Below are 15,179 nucleotides of genomic sequence, written 5' to 3' on the forward strand. Positions count from 1 at the left end.
TCAATTGACCATATACACACCATATATATACAATACAATGTTTTTTTTTTTCAATAAGAGTCATAATAGAAATTAGACCAACTTCGGAAAATCTCTGCGGTAAACCTGATTGACCGAAAACAGAATAAAGTGGGGCCAGAAAAAGCTTTTTGCATGAAAATATTTTCTGCCGAACTCGTTTTTTTTCCTCTCTTCCTCCTCCACAGCTGGTTGCAGCAAAGCAATTTCTTTTCTTTCTTTTCTTTATTTTATACCTATACTCCCATTCTGCGGTCTTTTTCCCTCCTTGCAATTCAAACAAAGCAAATCTCGCAGATGAACTAGAGTGACCTGCTCGCACTAGATCGTCCCTCGAGAGGACTTGTTCCCTCACACCAATTACGATGTCTCCCAATGCCCTTGAGGACCCAGCTCTGCCTACCAGCCCTCACCTTGGTAGTGTAGTCGGTTACCCAGAGACCCTACCCAACATGGATTCTGTCAGTGGAGTGATCAAGCCAGCCTCCATCCCAGTCCGGGGTGGCTCAGACCGGTTGGCTGCCCTCGAACTCGCAGATGGCACTGTGTACCAAGGTTACAACTTTGGTGCTGAAAAGAGCATCTCGGGTGAATTGGTCTTCCAGACTGGTATGGTCGGTTACCCCGAGTCCATCACCGATCCCTCATACCGCGGCCAAATCTTGGTCGTCACTTTCCCGCTCGTGGGTAACTACGGTGTGCCTTCGCATGATGAGATGTGTGAGCTCCTGAAGGACTTGCCCAAACACTTCGAATCCAGTCAGATTCACATTGCGGCGCTGGTGGTGGCATCCTACGCCGGTGAGGATTTCTCACACTTCTTGGCCAAGTCCTCCCTGGGCGATTGGCTCAAGTCCGAGGGCATCCCGGCCATGCACGGTGTCGACACTCGTGCTTTGACCAAGCGTCTTCGTCAGACCGGTAGCATGCTGGGTCGCATGCTCCTGCAAAAGTCCGGCTCTACCCCCGATGTTGATGGTACCGCCGGTGTCGACTGGAAGTCACACTTCGAGGAGACCGAATGGGTGGATCCTAACACAAAGAACCTCGTCGCTGAGGGTGAGTTACCTACCAAACCGATGACAGTGAAAGAAGCAAACGAGGACTTGGTTTCTGACATGATTTCTTTTCTTCTCTTACAGTCTCCATTCGCGAACCTCGCCTATTCACACCTCCCGCCGATGTCGCCCTCAAACACCCCTCGGGCCGTGGAGTCCGCGTCCTGTGCTTGGATGTCGGTATGAAGTATAACCAACTGCGTTGTTTGCTTGCTCGCGGTGTGGAGGTTCTGGTTGTGCCATGGGACTACGATTTCCCCACCCTTGCTGGAAAGGATTTCGACGGTCTGTTCGTGTCGAACGGTCCTGGTGATCCCGCGACTCTGACCGTTACCACTAAGAACCTGGCCAAGATGTTCGAGGATGCTCGTACTCCCGTCTTCGGTATCTGCCTGGGTCACCAGTTGATTGCTCGCGCCGTCGGTGCTCAGACTACCAAGATGAAGTTCGGTAACCGCGGTCACAACATCCCCTGCACAAGCATGCTCTCTGGCAAGTGCCACATCACTTCTCAGAACCACGGTTATGCTGTGGATGCTAGTAGCCTTCAGAACGGATGGGAAGAGCTCTTTGTGAACGCCAATGATGGCAGTAACGAGGGTATTCGTCACACCAGCCGCCCCTTCTTCAGTGTTCAATTCCACCCCGAGAGCACACCCGGCCCCCGGGATACTGAGTACCTGTTTGATGTGTTCATCAACACCATCCAGTCTACCATTGCCTCCCCTGAGGCCCTCAACCTGCCCGTCTCTTTCCCCGGCGGCGCCAAGGCCGATAACATCCTGGCTGCCCCCAGAGTCTCGGTCAAGAAGGTTCTGGTTCTTGGTTCCGGTGGTCTCAGCATTGGTCAGGCTGGAGAATTCGATTACTCCGGTAGTCAAGCCATTAAGGCTTTGAAGGAAGAGGGTATCTACACCATTTTGATCAACCCCAACATTGCCACCATTCAGACCTCCAAGGGTCTGGCTGACAAGGTTTACTTCCTGCCCGTCAACGCCGAGTTCGTCCGCAAGGTCATCAAGCACGAGCGTCCCGATGCCATCTACGTCACTTTCGGTGGCCAGACTGCCCTGTCAGTCGGTATCCAGCTCAAGGACGAGTTCGAAGAGCTCGGTGTCAAGGTTCTCGGTACCCCTATTGATACTATCATTACTACCGAGGATCGTGAGCTGTTCGCTCGCAGCATGGATTCCATCAACGAGAAGTGCGCTAAGTCTGCTTCTGCTTCCACCATCGAGGAGTCCCTGCGCGTCGTCGAGGACATTGGTTTCCCCGTCATTGTTCGTGCCGCCTATGCTCTTGGTGGTCTAGGCAGTGGTTTCGCAGAGAACATGGATCAGCTCAGGGATCTCTGCACCAAGGCTCTGGCCGTCAGCCCCCAGGTTCTGATTGAGCGTAGTATGAAGGGCTGGAAGGAAATTGAGTACGAGGTTGTTCGTGATGCCCAGGACAACTGCATCACTGTCTGCAACATGGAAAATTTCGATCCCCTTGGTATTCACACCGGTGACTCCATTGTCGTGGCTCCTTCCCAGACCCTCTCAGACGAGGACTACAACATGCTCCGAACCACCGCAGTCAACGTCATTCGCCACCTCGGCGTTGTCGGTGAATGTAACATTCAGTATGCCCTCAACCCCTTCTCAAGGGAGTACTGCATCATTGAGGTCAACGCTCGTCTGTCTCGATCCTCCGCCCTGGCCTCCAAGGCTACCGGATACCCTCTTGCCTTCATTGCTGCCAAGTTGGGTCTTGGTATTCCCCTGAATGAGATCAAGAACTCGGTCACCAAGTCCACTTGCGCCTGCTTCGAACCTTCGCTTGACTACTGCGTGGTCAAGATCCCTCGTTGGGATCTGAAGAAGTTCACTCGCGTGTCTACTCAGCTTGGTTCCTCCATGAAGAGTGTCGGTGAAGTTATGAGCATTGGCAGAACCTTCGAGGAAGCTATCCAGAAGGCCATTCGCTCAGTTGATTTCCACAACCTTGGTTTCAACGAGTCCGATGCCCTTATGTCCATCAAGGGCGAGCTCCAGACTCCCTCTGACCAGCGTCTGTTTGCCATTGCTAATGCCATGGCCACCGGTTACACTGTTGATGACATCTGGAAGCTCACCAACATTGACAAGTGGTTCCTCACCCGCCTCAAGGGCCTCAGCGACTTCGGCAAGTCCATGTCCACTTTCAATGCTACCTCCGTGCCTGTGCCTATGATCCGCCAGGCCAAGCAGCTCGGTTTCTCCGATCGCCAGCTTGCCAACTTCTTGGACTCCAACGAGCTTGCTGTTCGCCGCATGCGTGTTGAGGCTGGTATTACGCCTATCGTGAAGCAGATTGATACCGTCGCCGCCGAGTTCCCAGCTGTGACCAACTACCTCTACCTTACCTACAATGCTTCCCAGCATGATCTGACTTTCGACGATCACGGTATCATGGTTCTGGGTTCTGGTGTCTACCGTATTGGTTCCTCGGTCGAATTCGATTGGTGTTCCGTGCGTACCATTCGTACGCTCCGCGAGCAGGGTCACAAGACTATCATGGTCAACTACAACCCGGAGACTGTCAGTACCGATTATGATGAGGCTGATCGTCTTTACTTCGAGAACATCAACCTCGAGACTGTTCTGGATATTTACCAGCTGGAGACTTCTAGCGGTGTGATCATGTCTATGGGTGGTCAGACCCCTAACAACATTGCCCTGCCTCTTCACCGCCTCAATGTCAACATTCTGGGTACCTCCCCCGAGATGATTGATGGTGCTGAGAACCGTTACAAGTTCTCCCGCATGTTGGATCGTATCGGAGTTGATCAGCCCGCTTGGAAGGAGCTGACTAGCATTGATGAGGCCCGCGGTTTCTGTGACAAGGTCGGCTACCCCGTGCTGGTCCGTCCCTCATACGTGCTCTCTGGTGCTGCTATGAACACTGTCTATTCCGAGCATGATCTGGCCAGCTACTTGAACCAGGCTGTCGATGTCTCGCGTGAGCACCCTGTTGTTATCACCAAGTACATTGAAAACGCCAAGGAGATTGAGATGGACGCTGTTGCCCGTAACGGTGTTATGGTTGGCCACTTCATCTCTGAGCACGTTGAAAACGCCGGTGTTCACTCTGGTGACGCTACTCTGATCTTGCCTCCCCAGGATCTAAGCCCGGAGACCGTCCGTCGTATCGAGGAGGCCACTCGCAAGATTGGTAATGCCCTGAACGTCACTGGTCCTTACAACATTCAGTTCATTGCCAAGGATAATGACATTAAGGTCATCGAGTGCAACGTTCGTGCCTCGCGTTCGTTCCCCTTTGTGTCCAAGGTCATGGGTGTTGATCTGATCGAGATGGCCACCAAGGCCATGCTTGGAATTCCATTCCAGGAGTACCCCCCTGTGTCAGTTCCCAAGGACTATGTCGGTGTCAAGGTCCCTCAGTTCTCGTTCTCGCGTCTGTCCGGTGCCGACCCCGTCCTGGGTGTGGAGATGGCCTCTACTGGTGAGGTCGCCTCTTTCGGTCGTGATAAGTACGAGGCCTACCTGAAGGCTCTCTTGTCCACTGGATTCCGTCTTCCTCGCCGCAACATTTTGTTCTCCATTGGTGCCTACAAGGAGAAGCTTGAGATGCTTCCCTCGATCAAGAAGCTCCACGACCTCGATTACAACCTGTTCGCCACTGCTGGTACCGCTGATTTCCTCAAGGAGAACGGTGTGCCTGTCAAGTACCTCGAGCATCTTCCGGATCACGAGGAGGAGGACATGAAGTCTGAGTACTCTCTCACTCAGCACTTGTCCAACAACCTGATTGATTTGTACATCAACTTGCCGTCCAACAACCGCTTCCGTCGCCCAGCCAACTACATGTCTAAGGGTTACCGTACTCGTCGTATGGCTGTTGACTACCAGACCCCTCTGGTCACCAACGTCAAGAATGCGAAGATCTTGATCGAGGCTATTGCTCGTCACTTCCCTCTGAACATCATTCCCGCCGATTACCAGACTAGCCACCGCACCGTGGTCCTCCCCGGTCTGGTCAACATTGCTGCATTCGTCCCCAACCTGGTTTCCCCTGGTTCCAGCGACTTCGAAACCATTTCCAAGGCTTCGATTGCAGGCGGTTTCAGCATGATCCGTGTGATGCCGGTCGGTGTTGACAGCTCGGTCACCGAGTCCCGCGACCTGAAGATTGTCCAGCAGAACGCTCAGGGCAAGGCGCTCTGCGACTTCAACATCTCTGTTGCTGCCACCGCCACCAACTCGGACCAGATCATCCAGATGACTGGTGAGGTTGGGTCTCTCTTCGTCCCCTTCAATCACTTGTCGGGCAACATCAACAAGGTGGCCACTGTCACCAACCACTTCAGCTCTTGGCCCTCGAGCAAGCCTCTGATCACTGATGCCAAGAGTACAGATCTTGCCTCGATTCTTTTGTTGGCCAGCCTTCACAGCCGTAACATTCACGTCATGAGTGTTACCTCTAAGGAGGATATCAGCCTCATCGCCCTGAGCAAGGAGAAGGGCCTGAAGGTGACATGTGATGTTTCCATCTACTCCCTCTTCCTCTCTCGCGAGGATTTCCCGGCCTGCAGCTCCCTGCCCACTGTTGAGGACCAGAAGGCTCTATGGGACCACATGAGCACCATCGACGTCTTCGCCATTGGCAGCCTTCCCTTCCAGCTTGCTGGAAAGGAGGCCACTCCCGAGGCCGGTATCGCTGAGGCCATTCCTCTGTTGTTCACCGCTGTCGCAGAGGGCCGTCTGACCGTTGACGACATCACTGCTCGTCTCTATGATAACCCCAAGAAGATCTTTGAGCTGCACGACCAGGTCGACAGCTCGCTCGAGGTCGAGGTTGACCGCCCCTACGTTTTCCAGAACCCCCACCAGGCCTGGTCTCCATTCAACGGTAAGACGCTGCGCGGTTCCGTTCAGCGTGTTGTTTTCCAGGGTAAGACCACTTGCCTCGATGGCGAAATCACCAAGGATGCTGTCAAGGGTGCCGACATGTCCACCCACCGCATCGTCCCCACCTCGCCTGTGCAGAAGCCCGTGACCCCCATGGCCCGCCCGGAGAGTTCCCTTGATAGACACGCGTCTATCTCTGGCACTCCTGCCCGCCGCTTCCGGGCCCTGGACAGCGCTGTGCCGGCCGTTGGCGAGCTTGGTCCTCCCCTTTACGTCGCCTCCTCGCAGATCTCTCCCTCGCTGGCCGACATGCTCTCCCGCTCACCTTTCCGTGGAAAGCACATCCTCTCTGTGAACCAGTTCTCTCGCGCCGACCTGCACCTGCTGTTCACCGTCGCCCAGGAGATGCGTCTTGGTGTCCAGCGCCACGGCGTTCTTGACCTCCTGAAGGGCCGTGTCCTGACTACCCTCTTCTACGAGCCCTCCACTCGCACCTCGGCCTCATTCGATGCCGCCATGCAGCGCCTCGGTGGACGCACCATTGCCATCTCCACTGAGCACTCTTCTACCCAGAAGGGCGAGACCCTCCAGGACACCATCCGCACTCTTGGCTGCTACGGCGACGCTGTTGTCCTGCGCCACCCCGACGCGAACAGCACCGAGATTTCCGCCAAATACTCCCAGGTTCCCGTCATCAACGGTGGCAACGGCGCCCTTGAGCACCCCACCCAAGCCTTCTTGGACTTGTTCACCATCCGCGAGGAGCTGGGCACTGTCACCGGCTTGACCATCACCTTCACTGGTGACCTCAAGTACGGCCGCCCTGTGCACTCTCTCATCAAGCTGCTCCAGTTCTACGATGTCCGCATCCAGCTTGTTGCCCCCAAAGCTCTCGCTCTTCCCGAGGATGTCCGCCAGCAGATCATTGCTTCTGGCCAGCTGGTCCTCGAGTCCGAGGAGCTGACTCCTGAGATTGTCGCCAGCTCCGACATCCTGTACTCCACCCGTGTGCAGAAGGAGCGCTTCACCGATCTCTCCGAGTACGAGCGTCTCAAGAACACCTTTGTCATCGACAACGCTCTGCTCAAGTACGCCAAGAGCCACATGGTTGTTATGCACCCCCTGCCTCGCAATGCCGAGATCTCTGAGGAGGTCGATTTCGACCAGCGGGCTGCTTACTTCCGCCAGGTATGCTTTGAATTTCCCCCGCTTTATGGAACAATATACTAACCACGTTATAGATGCGCTACGGCCTCTACTGCCGCATGGCTCTCCTTGCTCTTGTCTTGGCGCCATGAATATAAAACTCTTTTGCCATTATAATTATTTGGGAAAGGAGAATCCAAAAGCGCCATGGATTCATGTGAGACGTTTGTGTTTCCTTTTTGTTTGAAAAGTTATGTTTTTCGATACTCCGTAAGCAGCGTGAATACATCGCTGTATAGATTAGATGAATCTCCGTTTCATTTGACGGTCCCGTTCAGTGTATGTCTATCTTTCTATGTGTGTATATTATGTGTTATGTGTCATATGTGTTATGTGTGTTATGTATGTTATGTGTGTGTCGTGTGTTTCTATTTTGGGGTCATTTGGGGTCATTTTGGGGTCATTTCCATTTTGGGTGTTTTTTCTTTTTTCTTTTTTCTTTTTTTGTCTTGGCATCTTCTGGGGCTTGGGGATTGGGATTGGGATTGGGACTGGGATTGGGACTGGACTTGGCTTGCATCTTATATACCAACTCTGACGATATAATTCAATATAATTCATTAATTCATCTATGTTTGAACTTATGTTCAAGTTTGGAACACGTAGCACACCATCCATTCTTCCCCACCAAAAAGAACCCCCCATCTTCCCTAGAGAGAGTGAATAAGATCATGGATATAGAGGCAATAAGAAGGAAATGAGCAAGATTGGGGTTGAAAGGACGAGATCGGATTCTAATTGAAGATCGAAAAGCTACATAATTGCGTATTCTACAAGTCCTCCAACATAAATCGTGAAGTATAGAGGCCGCATGACATACTATGTATCTCATTTCAACTTCCGATAAATCTATAGATACTTTCACTACCAGATTGGCATGACGATGAAAGTACTATATACCGTTGGTAATCACCTCAAAGAAGCCCAGGTAGGATGTATTATATTGGTTAGCTGGTACATTTGTGAATTTCCTCATGTCGAAGGTTGTACGGAGAAAAGCACAAATATTCTTGTCTATGTTCAATATACAGTATTACTCACAGAGTGTATGCCCAATAACTGACACACCTAGACATCCCTTGCTCTTCATCTGTCCGCTCATGCCTTATCCGGCCAGTACTTTTGTACAATGACTTTCTTATTGACCTTGCCCATGGCATTGCGCTCGATCACATCCACAACCTTCAGAACGGTTGGGATCTTATAAGGGGCCATCTCGTTCTTGAGCTCGGCACGTAAAGTGGGAAGTTCCAGTGGTGTAGTCTATGTCACTGTTAGTCATGCAAAGAAGACAGTTTCCCCCGAATGGGTACAACACAAACATACCCCTTCTCGGAACTTGACAACTGCTGCGACTCGCTGGCCCCATTCTTGGTCAGTCAACCCGACTACTGCAACTTCTTGAATCGCATGAATGGCCAGCATTTTGCGCTCAACTTCTAACGCGGAAATCTTATATCCACCGGACTTGATCAGGTCGACAGAAGCACGGCCTTGGATGAAGTATGCACCGCTCGAATCGCGTTTAGCAACATCGCCGGTCTTGAACCATCCATCCGATGTGAACTCCGACGCTGTCGCTTCCGGTTTCCGCCAGTACTCGCAGAAGACATTACCGCCCTTGATCTCGATCATGCCGTCTTCATCCACTTCTTCCACAATCCGACCGGTTTCTTTTTCGGTCAGTCGCACCTCGACGCCGGGTAACGGCCACCCCACACTGCCGTCGATTCGCTTTTGAATCTCTAGCCCGCAACTGATCGCCATGCCGATCTCGGTCATTCCATACCGCTCCAATAGAACCTGACCCGTGATTTCGGCAAATTTTTCTTTGATGGGGGTGGGGAGGGCCGCAGATCCACTGACAACAAGTCGTAGAGCACGAGCTCCAGCCCGTGCGGCATCTTCTTGTTCCGTGCCGCGGATATGAGCATCGAAGTAGTCATTTAGTCGAGAGTAAATGGTCGGCACAGCCATGAACAAGGTCGAGGAGCCGTGGTCCTGCCACCGCTCCCAGATCACCTTCGAATCAAACTTCGGATGCATCTCTACCGTGGTACCACTCAGGAAACTGGCTGCCAGGCCATTGATGATACCGTGGACGTGATGGAGCGGCAGTACATGGATGAGACGGTCTGAGGGAGCGTACTCCCAAGCCTTGGCCAGGCAGCTCGCTTGGAAAGTTATATTCTCGTGTGTTGTCACGCAGCCCTTGGGATTTGATGTGGTTCCAGAGGTATAGATCATCAGGGCGCGGCGAGTGAGAGCAAACGGCGGGGAGAAAGAAGGTAATGTTGGAGCTTCATTTCGAGAAAATGGTTCTAGTCCAAAGAACGGTATATCGGTGGCGCATCCTTCCCGCAGCGACGGTGCGATCTTTTCGAACTCAGGATGCACAATAATCAATGAGGGGTCCGAATCGCCGACGGTGTATAGTAGTTCCTTCACTGGATGACTTGTGCCTAGTGAATGTCAGCGTTGATTACAAGATATTTCGCATTGATGCGCATAGTTTCCACCTACAAAGTGGAACGCAGACACCTCCAGCCGCCCACACAGCCCATTGTGTAGCAACGTAGTCATATCCATTGGGGACTAAGAAGGCAATGCGTCGTTCTTCTAAATCCTCGTTCAAACCCAATTGCTCAATTATGCGCTTCCTTAATGCTGCTGCATCGGCCAGCAATTGAACGAATGTGAAGGATTCTTGTTTGGTGGTGTCAATGACCGCGATCTTCTCGGGATTCTGGCGTGCATGCTGCTCCGCCGCAGCAAAGAGGGGTAAGGAGGGGATCGGCATATTTAATTTGACACTTTGATACCCTAATCCTAAAGGTAAGTCATATGGAGAATAGAAGAATAGAAGAACCTGAAGAGGGTAAAGGTGAAGAATTTGAGGAACATACGGGATCCCCCCCCCAGGGCTGTATTTAGCCGATTGCGGAGAAAAACGCCCATGTCCACTGTGGAGTACTTGAAAAGAACGAAATAGGAAATAGACATAGTTCAATATGTATTTTTAGGATTATTATCATTTAGGATAGTTAATATAGTTCATACTAGAATGATAATAGAAATTCATTGCTTAATCCAACTACAATATTCATTCATATTGTATGCAGATCTTAGATCTTCACCCAACATGATTGAGATCAGCATTCTCCCATATATTCTTCTTTCCACCCTTCAAAGCTAGGTCAAGCATGGCGCCAACTAAATCATCCAGTTTCACCGATGGCCCAAGACTAAACACAAGACTCCGTAGGCTCATATCCCGCGCCACCACGATAGCCGGCCGCATGATGTGAGCCTCGAAACCAGGGTGATCATTGACGAATCCCAAAAGTTCATTCTCGACTTGACCCTACTACTGGTTAGTGGAATTTCGATAGTTCCTATCAAGGTCTCATACCCGAATGCGCCGATACTCCTGCATAAACCAGAGCGGCTTAGTCTGATCCCTCTCAGTGGCAGCACCGCTACAATATATGAACCGGAACGGTTTCTGGCAAGTCTCCTGAAACACCTGCGCAGCTGCAAGAGTATAGTCCAGGCTTACTCGTCGAGCGACATCATTATCAGGCATGTGAGCCTTACCCAGTGTCCTGTATAGAGAAAAGGTCAATATCGCCTCATGCAGAGACTCTTGACATGACAGTGGATCATACCAGATACATGCCTCAGCATCCCGAATCTCATTCCGGATGTGGTCAGGATAAGTCATAAAATCCTCAATTAATGTAACTTTGAGCTTTTCGTGTGCTGGTAGGTCTCGGCGGCTGAGCGCTACGATCGAGGTGATTGCAGGATGTGCAATACATTGAGATAATACTTCGCGGCCGACGAAGCCTGTTGACCCTGTGAGAATGACCTTCATCACTCATACAATGGTTGTTGAGAAGTCGACGGTGAGTGACACGCGAAACAAGGGTTACGGAAGGGGGGAGCAGCCGGGGTTAGCATTTTATCTCCGTATGTTACGTTGCTGGGGTGGGATTTTAGGACATAATTATTTGTTCCGTCTAAACACAATCATAGCGTAAATCCCAAATCAAGGTCGCTAATTCGATATTCAAACATTTCACAATAAATCAACTACAGCATGGCTACCGCGGATGGTGCCTGTGCCAGTTCGCCCGGTTGGACGGTGCGTGGCCCATCAAACGATCCTTCGCCGTTCTCTTCCAGTCCACGAGCCACCAAGTCTGTGAAATCCACGCCCACTTCCACCAAGAGAGCCGCATGATCGTGCACAATGTCGAGACATTTTTGCCAGACCGATGTGCCACGCTGGACGCTACTAAGCTGTCGGCTGAGCAGAGCATTGAACCCGTCGAGGTGATGTTTAGCCCAGCGAATGCATGAGCTGCTCATTACGCTAGGGAAGCATTGTTGATAGATACTGATGGTGTTCTTGATCAGGGTAAAATAGACATAGGAGATCTGGAAAATGTAAAGAGGTAGATCACCTTCGAAGATACAGGCCCTATATAAAAAGAGTCAGCATGTAAAACATAAGTTTGTCTGATAAATGATGAAGAACTTGCCGAATGCGTTGGCCGATCACGTCCGAACGTGCCTTTAGGTAAGTCTCACGTGCCTGATCCTCAAACCCTAACCGAGTCAACCAGGTAACGTGAGTCTTGGTAGCCACCGGGAATGAGTGCTTGTCGACCAGTGCCCGCGAGAGAATACCAGCAAGCCGAGTCGCTCGCCCATCGACCTTGAAATTGATGACGTCTTGTGCAATGGTATTGCCCTTGAGACCCTTGGCCAATTTCCGTAGTCGCTCGATGCTGAACACAGACGCCTCGAATCGCTGAAGTGCGATATCGATATCAAGCTCGTCCACCTGCCCTTCCACCCAACGGAGGTTCTGTTGCTTCCCATCCACATCAATGCGCAGATCAGATTTGTCTCTTGGAGTATCGGAGAGCTCGAAAGCCTCTGGCTTTTTCGGATGGGAAATGTGCCGACCAGCCATATATCCATATGATTCCAAGGGCTTGCTGGCTGCTTCGGTCTCCGAGCGCATGGTTCGACGTAGGTCCTCAACTGTCTTGCGGAAAGTAGCTAGAAGTTCCTGTTTCGCTGAAACGTCATCATGGCGATATGTAAACGGTTTGGATCCCACGCGGATGCTGATCGATCTCCCAATGCCCCGATCCAAAGCCTCTTCGCGCGCTTGCCCCGTTCCCAAATTGGCACCAAGGTCAATCATATCAATATCGTTAAGAAGCCAGCAATCTTCTGCCACTAGCCTCGTTGGAACAGGTCCTCGGTGGTTGGGGTGACTTTGGTCGACCCGCTTGCGCTTCTTCGCAGCCACGAGCAGGTAATCGTTCAACAACACAATGTGAACGGGCCGTCTTGGTTTCCAGGTGGCTGAGTCCAACTCAACCCAGTTACCGGTTTCTAGGACAATGTGCCGTCCTGGTGCGGCTGGAAGCCACTTTTGTGACCCTTCGACTGTTTTCCATAATGTTTGTAGCTGTACGCTCCACATACTCTCAAGGTTGGCAACCGAGCTGCGATTGGCATTGCGTTTAGGGAAAGAGTCTTCCATCGGTGACATGGGATTAGGTGAATTTCCTACGCTTGTTTGTCCGAGCGCCGTTGTCAGTTCCGCCATGAGGGTGCGGAGGGTCCGCATTTCATCCTTCAGCTTCTCCGCCTCTTTACTGATCTTGATGAATTGGGTGCGATTCTGATAGACATTTTGCTGGAGATCGGTAGATGTTCGGTTCTTCACTTTGCGTAGGCTTTCTTGGTATTTTTGGATATCTTCCTCGGACGCGTTGGCGAGAAGACCGGCCACATCTAGCAATCGGAAACTCCTGGTTAGCTTTAACAAACACACAACGGCGGGCCAAGGAGCTCTAACATCGATCAACTGGAAGACTAGGATCTCGTAGAGCATTGAGGTCGACTTTGGGTGCTGGTGAGTTCGGGTCCGCTGGTGATGGGAGCCTCGGAATAGCTGCCGGTGCTAACCCGCCACGACCCCCGGGCACCTGAGTTGGAAGTGCCGGAACTGGAGGAGCATTACTATCAAATTCAGGTGCGCCATTGAATCGAGTCGAGTATCGCCGTTTCACCAAATCCGATGTCGCGTCGTTCTGGGGTGCCCGCTCACGTGTGGGGATTGCAGATGGGCCTGACTCGGGAGACCTGGTATTAGGAGGTAGAGGACCGGAGATGGGTTTGGGAGCGCTGATCTGAGGGCGCTGCCGACGAGACTTGCTCCTCAGAGTTAATCCTCGGCCTTCCATGGTGATTTCACTTGGCAATACAGCAACAATTAAGGAATGGAAACGTATCGGGAGGTCAAGGGGATGACGCTCGGGCTGCGGGTACGATTACATAATCCATAATAGGCCCCGGACATCTGGACATCGTTGAAACATTTTTATCACTCATCCATCACTCAACCACTATCGCCTCTCCAAGTCCCCATACAATCAGCTGGGACAAATCCTATACCTCGAATTTCTTCTCATCCTACATATTCACTATGGCTTTCCGAAATACTGCCATCGTCGCCGGCACGATTCTGACGGGAGTTCTCGGTATGTAGCATTCGTCTCGCCGCGTTCTTCAAATATTAATCCTTTGTACTAGCCTACGCCGTTTATTTCGATCACAAGCGTCAAAGCGACCCTAACTTCCGCAAATCGTTGAAGAAGAACAACAAGAAGGTCGAACAAACTGTGAAGCAGGAGGCAGAGGCCGGCGCCGCAGCCAGGGTCGCAGAGCTTAAGAATGCGCTCGAACAAGTGAAGAGGAACGGTGAACTTCCAACCGACCTCGAAGAGAAGGAAAGCTTCTTTATGAGCCAAGTCGCGTTGGGCGAATCTCTTTGTGCTTCGGAAGGTAAATCTAATCCATTGTCTCCCTATCTCGATTCCGAAGGGATCAAGATATCGGTTATACATCGTAATCAGAATAAACAGATCGCTAACTGAACCCCCAGGCTCCCAAGTCGAAGCAGCCATTGCCTTTTGGAAAGCATTGAAGGTCTACCCCCAGCCTCAGGTAAGTACAAGCCATTCCCGGTGTCAGCTATTGGCGCCTTCTTCTTCATGTTCACCATTCTAACTGCTATAATTAATTAGGATTTGATCGGAATTTACGACAAGACCGTCCCCAAGGAAACCCTCGAAATTCTCGCTGAACTTATCGCACTTGATGGTGGTCAATCCGCCGGCGCCAAGGCTGGCACCGACGATAACATCGAATAGATAACTGGACCTGACCCCTCATCAACTTGTATTTTAGACACATGGAATTCTCAAATTTGTATCACATAATTTATATCGCGGAGAACTGGTATGTTCGTTGCCCAAGAGCCGTGGGAGAGACGGAAAAGAAAAGGTGTGTGTGGATGAGGGCTCCCATGTAAGTTGGATTTATTGATGGCGAGTTATTGCCAAATCCAATTAGATGGAGCAGAAGAGATACCACCAATCTAAAGCTACCTCTCTCTTTCAGTTTTTTTTTCTTCCTAATAGGTATATACGCCTTTCTATCTTATATCCAAGAAGACGCTCATAGGCTCATAGGCTATTCCAATGGTAGAAGGAGCTATCTATCCAACCCTAATTCCTTCGGGGTCCTAGCTACAAAAACCTTTGAACATCATAGAGAGATCATTTGGTAGTAATACTGCTAGTGAGTACTATAGCACTATAGCAATTATACAAGACGAGGAATGTCCACAGGTATCGAAATTGAGCGCACTTTCTAGTCCCTGTTGCTATTCATATGTTGTATGTGGGCCGGGAAAAAGAAGAAGCCAAGCAAATGGATGAGTGGGGCGGAAGAGACAACTTGGGAGACAGAGAGAGCGAGAGAGAGAGCGGTTGCATAGGAGTCGAGCTACCTCCACTTTGCTATAAAGATACGGATGTATGACCTGGGGTCCAAGACTTTTCAAGATGTATAGATCAAATTTACAAATTTATTCCACTTCACTGGAAATATCCATGGTGGAAGAGATACATAC

At 51.0% G+C, this 15,179-nt stretch overlaps 5 protein-coding genes across 5 annotated transcripts; 2 read left to right on the plus strand and 3 right to left on the minus strand.

Annotated features, from left to right (window-relative positions):
- Positions 1-383: 383 nt before the first annotated feature.
- Positions 384-7,266, plus strand: PEX2_011100 (bifunctional carbamoylphosphate synthetase/aspartate transcarbamylase; the record flags this gene model as incomplete). The annotated part of the gene is made up of 3 exons (XM_016738387.1): positions 384-1,077; positions 1,161-7,156; positions 7,210-7,266. The coding sequence occupies 3 exons, from the start codon at positions 384-386 to the stop codon at positions 7,264-7,266; spliced, it is 6,747 nt and encodes a 2,248-aa protein (XP_016603741.1).
- A 1,006-nt stretch (positions 7,267-8,272) lies between these two features.
- PEX2_011110 (acyl-CoA synthetase) lies at positions 8,273-9,974 on the minus strand (the record flags this gene model as incomplete). Its single annotated transcript, XM_016738388.1, has 3 exons — positions 8,273-8,437; positions 8,501-9,636; positions 9,698-9,974. The coding sequence occupies 3 exons, from the start codon at positions 9,972-9,974 to the stop codon at positions 8,273-8,275; spliced, it is 1,578 nt and encodes a 525-aa protein (XP_016603742.1).
- A 333-nt stretch (positions 9,975-10,307) lies between these two features.
- Positions 10,308-11,051, minus strand: PEX2_011120 (uncharacterized protein; the record flags this gene model as incomplete). Its single annotated transcript, XM_016738389.1, has 3 exons — positions 10,308-10,538; positions 10,587-10,779; positions 10,843-11,051. The coding sequence occupies 3 exons, from the start codon at positions 11,049-11,051 to the stop codon at positions 10,308-10,310; spliced, it is 633 nt and encodes a 210-aa protein (XP_016603743.1).
- A 218-nt stretch (positions 11,052-11,269) lies between these two features.
- On the minus strand, positions 11,270-13,446 carry PEX2_011130 (exocyst subunit EXO84; the record flags this gene model as incomplete). The annotated part of the gene is made up of 4 exons (XM_016738390.1): positions 11,270-11,660; positions 11,794-12,643; positions 12,683-12,994; positions 13,059-13,446. The coding sequence occupies 4 exons, from the start codon at positions 13,444-13,446 to the stop codon at positions 11,270-11,272; spliced, it is 1,941 nt and encodes a 646-aa protein (XP_016603744.1).
- Positions 13,447-13,688: 242 nt separating this feature from the next.
- Positions 13,689-14,415, plus strand: PEX2_011140 (TOM complex receptor protein TOM20; the record flags this gene model as incomplete). Its single annotated transcript, XM_016738391.1, has 4 exons — positions 13,689-13,743; positions 13,796-14,047; positions 14,148-14,209; positions 14,290-14,415. The coding sequence occupies 4 exons, from the start codon at positions 13,689-13,691 to the stop codon at positions 14,413-14,415; spliced, it is 495 nt and encodes a 164-aa protein (XP_016603745.1).
- Between the last annotated feature and the right edge of the window lie 764 nt (positions 14,416-15,179).

This window comes from Penicillium expansum (genome assembly GCF_000769745.1).
Source record: "Penicillium expansum strain MD-8 chromosome Unknown contig35, whole genome shotgun sequence".
Classification (NCBI taxonomy): Eukaryota; Fungi; Ascomycota; class Eurotiomycetes; order Eurotiales; family Aspergillaceae; genus Penicillium; species Penicillium expansum.